Source organism: Cajanus cajan, chromosome 7 (genome assembly GCF_000230855.2).
Source record: "Cajanus cajan strain Asha chromosome 7, NIPB_CcT2T_4, whole genome shotgun sequence".
NCBI classification, from domain to species: Eukaryota; Viridiplantae; Streptophyta; class Magnoliopsida; order Fabales; family Fabaceae; genus Cajanus; species Cajanus cajan.
Window position 1 is genome coordinate 55,679,965 of NC_138523.1, and position 5,237 is coordinate 55,685,201.

A 5,237-nucleotide genomic window follows, 5' to 3' on the forward strand; every position below is an offset into this window, starting at 1 on the left:
GTAAATGTCTTTCATTCCTGTATTTTTATATAAAAAATAAATAAAAAGGAGATATGTCATATATATAATGATGGAGTATCGTTTATTTCTCAAAAACATGCTAAGAAAGAAATAGGGGGAAATGTGATTTTTTTTTTTTAAAGTTATTTAAAAGATTATTTTGCAAATAGGACTTATGTTGCGTTTGTTATCAATGAAATAGAACATAAAAGAGATGAAAGATACGGAAGTATAAAGAAATATATGAACTTTACTTGTTTAGCATAGTGAAAGTGAGGAAATATTTGTGCACCAACGTGTTCAAACTTTTGCTCAAAATTGCGAAGAAATGCATAGAAATTACAATCTTTTCAATGTTGCCCGTGGAAAACAAAAATAATAATCAATCTTATCTCTTCAATTAATCTTGTAATTGATTATACTCTCTCCCAATCTCCTTAATCAATTATGGTTGTCCGTCCATCTATAATGTTTTTAATAATAAAAATAATAAACGAAAAACATTTAGTAATTAACCGTAAAAAAATTTATAATAACATTTTTTAAAAATCAAATAACGTCAAAAAGTTATAACTTTCAGTTTATTTTTCTTCAAAACAACTTTTATTTTTTTTTCTCCTTTTTTTTCTACTTACTATTTTCTTCCTCTCTACAAAATATATTATTAAATTAATCCTTTAACATGCTTAATACTTATGTAAGTTATGTGTTCTAAATACATAACAGAGAAAAAAGGGCATTCGTTAGGGTTTTTGTGATCACATGCATCGGGTTTCGCAAAGTGGCTCACGGCCACCGAAGGCCCCTGGCGATGATGGGGAATTAGGTGGTATGGGAAGTACCTTCAAGGAGAAGGTTTTGGGTGGTCCGTCGAAACCCAATAACATACGTAATCTCATAAGTGAGGGAGCCATGACTCTGGAGTTTGAGGGTGGAGATCGTTTGTTGCCAAAGTTTAATATTGTGCAACCCACTTTTGAGCAGCTATGCTTACCATGGAAGGAGTGCCTTGTGATAAAGATATTGGGGAAAAATATAGGGTATCTCACAATGAGGGATAGGCTTCACACATTATGGAAACTACAAGGTGGTTTTGAACTGATAGACATATCACAAGGATACTTTATGGTAAAGTTTGATCTAGCGGCAGACACGGAAAAAGTCATGCAGGGCGGGCCATGGATGCTTTTCGACCACTATTTGATCGTACGACCATGGTCTCCTGAGTTCGTGGCGGCGGATGCTAAGGTTGATAGCACTTTAGTTTGGGTTCGCTTTCCGCGATTAGGGATGGTGTTCTATGATGAGAGTGTCTTACTTACCATTGCCTCTGCAATTGGTAAACCGATTAAAGTGGACCTTAATACCTTGAACATGACGAGGGGACGCTTCGCACGGGTCTGTGTTGAAATTAGGTTGGATCAACCTGTTGTTGGGAAATTCAACCTGAACGGAATTTGGTACAATGTCGAATATGAAGGTCTTCATCTGCTATGTGCTTCATGTGGGTGCTATGGACACATCATGAGGAATTTCTCTAGAACTATACCTACCCAGGAACAACATTCCCCTAGTGCCCTTGATGCAACGACGGAAGGTAATAAGACTTCGATCATAGATGAGGCGGGTCATGAAGCGAACTCTGTGTTGAAAGATGGTCTAACTGCATCTCAATTTCCAAAAGGCAATGCACCTGAACCTCATGGTGACTGGTTGGTGGTTAGACGAAGAAATAGGAAACAAAACCATAAAAGACTCTCGTCGAAAAATCATGCACCCCACTATAGGGAGGCTCCAAACTACGTGGCCAATAATTTTGAAGGGATTGTTAACAATATGGGCAGACAAAATAAGACAGATTCCACTACCAAGGACAGTGGGGCCCATCATAATAATGAGACTTGTGTAGCTTCAGATTCACCAGTAACACGGATGGGACATGCCATGCAGTTCCATGCAACCAATCAGGCACAAGAGAATATGGTGCAACAGAAAGAAAAAAGCGAGGCCGGGTTGAGGAGATTAAACCTCAACAAGATACCTCTTGGGTCACTATGAAAGCACCCACACGTGATCTGAAGAAGACCATCAATTTTCAGTCTGCACTTCTTATTGTTCATGTTGAAGGAAGTAGATTTCGATATCAGGATGAACCCGAGAATGACATACAAGACGCAGTTAACAACAACCAAGTGCCTTACACCCATGGACTGGGAGGACCATCTATGAACGAGCATGAGGGTGTAATGCTAGTTGAAAAAAAGGAAGATATGCAGGTAATCTCGAGTGCTTGCAATGAGGAAATGATCTCTTAACCTTTTTGCTTTGGATCTCGCTTTTCATGTCTGCAATGATTGAAGAACTGAATATTATCAGCTGGAACATTAGAGGCGCTGTCAATGCGAAGGGTAGAAGACGGATCACAGAACTGGTGCAACTGCACCGCCCTGCTATTTTTGTTGTCATGGAAACACACTGTTCGTTCTCCAGCACTGAGTCATTTTGGACGAAACTTGACTATAAATTATGCCATAAAGTGGAAGCACGTGGTCACTCAGGAGGCATATGGATACTGATTGCCCAACATAGTCAACTAGTGACCAGTGAAGTAGCTGTATCTCCTCAAGCCATAACCTTTCGGGTCCATCAGGGCCACAAGGAATGGTCTTGTACGACGGTCTATGCTAGTCCAAGTTATAACCTTAGGGTACAAGCTTGGTCTCATATAAAAAGTCTGAGAAGTCAGATTTCTACTCCTTGGATTTTGATAGGTGATTTCAATGAGATAGTATCACCTTCTGAGTGTAGAGGCGGTCTATTTTCTTTGTCTAGAGCATCACAGTTCGTGCAATTAATTGACGAATGCAACCTATTGGATTTGGGAGCCACGGGCCTTAGGTTCACTTGGTATCGTAATCAACTTGGTTTCGCTTTAGCTAAGCGCCTTGACAGAGCACTATGTGACACACAGTGGCAAACCCTGTTTCCAAATGCCTTTGTGGAGAACCTTTGTCGAGTTTATTCTGATCACTGTCCTTTGCTTGTTAGGTGTGGTGGCCTGAGTGAACCAAAAAAGGACCGACCCTTCAGGTTCCAAGCTGCCTGGGCAACTCATAAAGGATTCGAGAAGATTGTAAAGGATGCTTGGATAAGGAGCACGCCAACTCTTGTGAATGGTTTGAATATAGTTAGGAAGGAGGCCATTGAGTTTAACAGGAATGTTTTTGGTAATATTTTCTCGAGAAAACGAGAGATTCAGGCCAAACTTAAGGGTGTCCAGCTTGAACTAGAGAAACGACAATCTGAAAGTCTCACCAGACTTGAGACTAAACTCCAGGAAGAACTCAATGAAGTCTGTTTACTGGAGGAATTTCTCTGGTTTCAAAAATCGAGAAAGAAATGGGTACAGTTTGGAGATAGGAATACAACCTTTTTACATGCACAGACCATATCCCGCCGAAGACGTAATAAAATTAGAGGTTTATTCCTCCCTGATGGAACATGGCACACAGATCCGGAAGTACTTAAACGTGAAGCTATTCAATTTTACAGCAACTTATTCTCAGAAGACCCACAAGGCCACTTCGTAGATATGAAATACGGCGCACCACCGCAGCTTGGTGCAGAAGCAGTGGCATCGCTTCTGGCACCCATTACAAAAGAGGAGGTCCGTAGAGCGGTAATGTGTATGAAATCGTTTAAGGCACCGGGACCATATGGCTTCCAACCTTTCTTTTTTAAGCAGTATTGGCCCATTGTAGGGGATGAGTTATGGCGAACTGTAAATGAGGCCTTCGTAAATGGTTCATCGGATTCTTCTCTCTTAGAAACCCTTGTGGTTTTAATCCCAAAAGTTGACTACCCCGTGCACCTCAAGGAGTTCCGACCCATAAGCTTGTGTAATGTCGCATTCAAGGTCATCTCAAAGGTAATTGTCGCTAGAATTCGCCCCTTTTTAAACGACATCATAGGTCCTTTTCAAGGGAGCTTCATACCTGGTCGGGGGATGACAGATAACAGCATTCTGGCTCAGGAAGCAATCAACTTCATCCAAAAGGACAAGTCTAAACTGGGTTCGTTGGCATTGAAGATTGACCTGGAAAAAGCATATGATCAAATCAACTGGAATTTCCTTCAGGCCACGCTTTGGAAATTTGGATTTCCAGAGAGGATTATCAAGCTCATCATGTGGGGTGTTACAAACTCATCATTATCTGTGCTTTGGAACGGAAGTAAGTTACCCTCCTTTGCACCAACTCGAGGCTTAAGACAAGGAGATCCTCTCTCTCCATATTTATTTGTATTATGCATGGAAAGACTGGCCCTTAGAATCAATGAACTGAACAGAGAGGGTTGTTGGAACCCAATCCATCTCTCTCCAGGAGGACCACCCATCTCCCACCTCCTCTTCGCAGATGACGTTATACTTTTCAGCCAAGCAACAAATGATCAAGTCCAAGTAATGGCTTCTGTTCTAGAGAATTTTTGCACTGTATCAGGTCTCAAAATAAATATAGAGAAATCAAAATTTGTGGTCTCGAAAGGGGTGCCTAGCTCGAGACTAGAGCACTTAGAACAGACACTGGGTATCGAACACACACCCAAGTTTAAAAGATATCTAGGGATACCAATGATTCAGGGGAAAGCTAAGATTTCGGATTTCCACCATGTAATTGACCGAATTAATAACCGCCTAGCATCTTGGAAGGGACGACTCCTTAACAAAGCTGGTAGGTTATGCCTCATCAGCTCAGTTGTCACATCTATTCCTCTATACAACATGCAATCTCTTTGGTTACCCCAAGAAGTTTGCAATAAGATCAATCAAGCCAGCAGAACCATGTTATGGGCCAAGGCGAGTTCATCGAGATATTGGTCCTTAGTAGGTTGGAATACTGTTACTCGACCAAAAGAGTTCGGAGGTTTGGGTATCAGGGAGTCTCGACAGGTCAACATCTCTCTTATTGGTAAGTTGATATGGGACCTTCTTCATTCACCGCAAAAACCTTGGGTCAAGATTCTGCAAGCAAAATACTTGCATGGCGAATCCGTATTGCATGCAAAGAAGAGCAAGGGTGCATCTCAAGTATGGAACAACATTGTCAAAGCCCTTCCCTTTTTGCGACAGGGCTTCTATCCAAATCTTGGTGCAGGTAATTCTTCTCTATGGTATGAAGATTGGTTAGGCTCAAGGCTTCTTTGCAGGGAGGTGCCATATGTACATATCAGTGATACAG

The 5,237-nt window shown here is 41.2% G+C and overlaps 1 protein-coding gene across 1 annotated transcript; it reads left to right on the forward strand.

Moving 5' to 3' along the window:
• Positions 1-762: 762 nt before the first annotated feature.
• On the forward strand, positions 763-2,058 carry LOC109812876 (uncharacterized). The gene has a single exon (XM_020376943.1). The coding sequence runs from the start codon at positions 763-765 to the stop codon at positions 2,056-2,058; it is 1,296 nt and encodes a 431-aa protein (XP_020232532.1).
• Positions 2,059-5,237: the final 3,179 nt, after the last annotated feature.

Coding starts and splice junctions, on each gene's coding strand:
- LOC109812876 (XM_020376943.1), top strand. CDS start 763: ATGCATCGGGTTTCGCAAAGTGGCTCACGGCCACCGAAGGCCCCTGGC.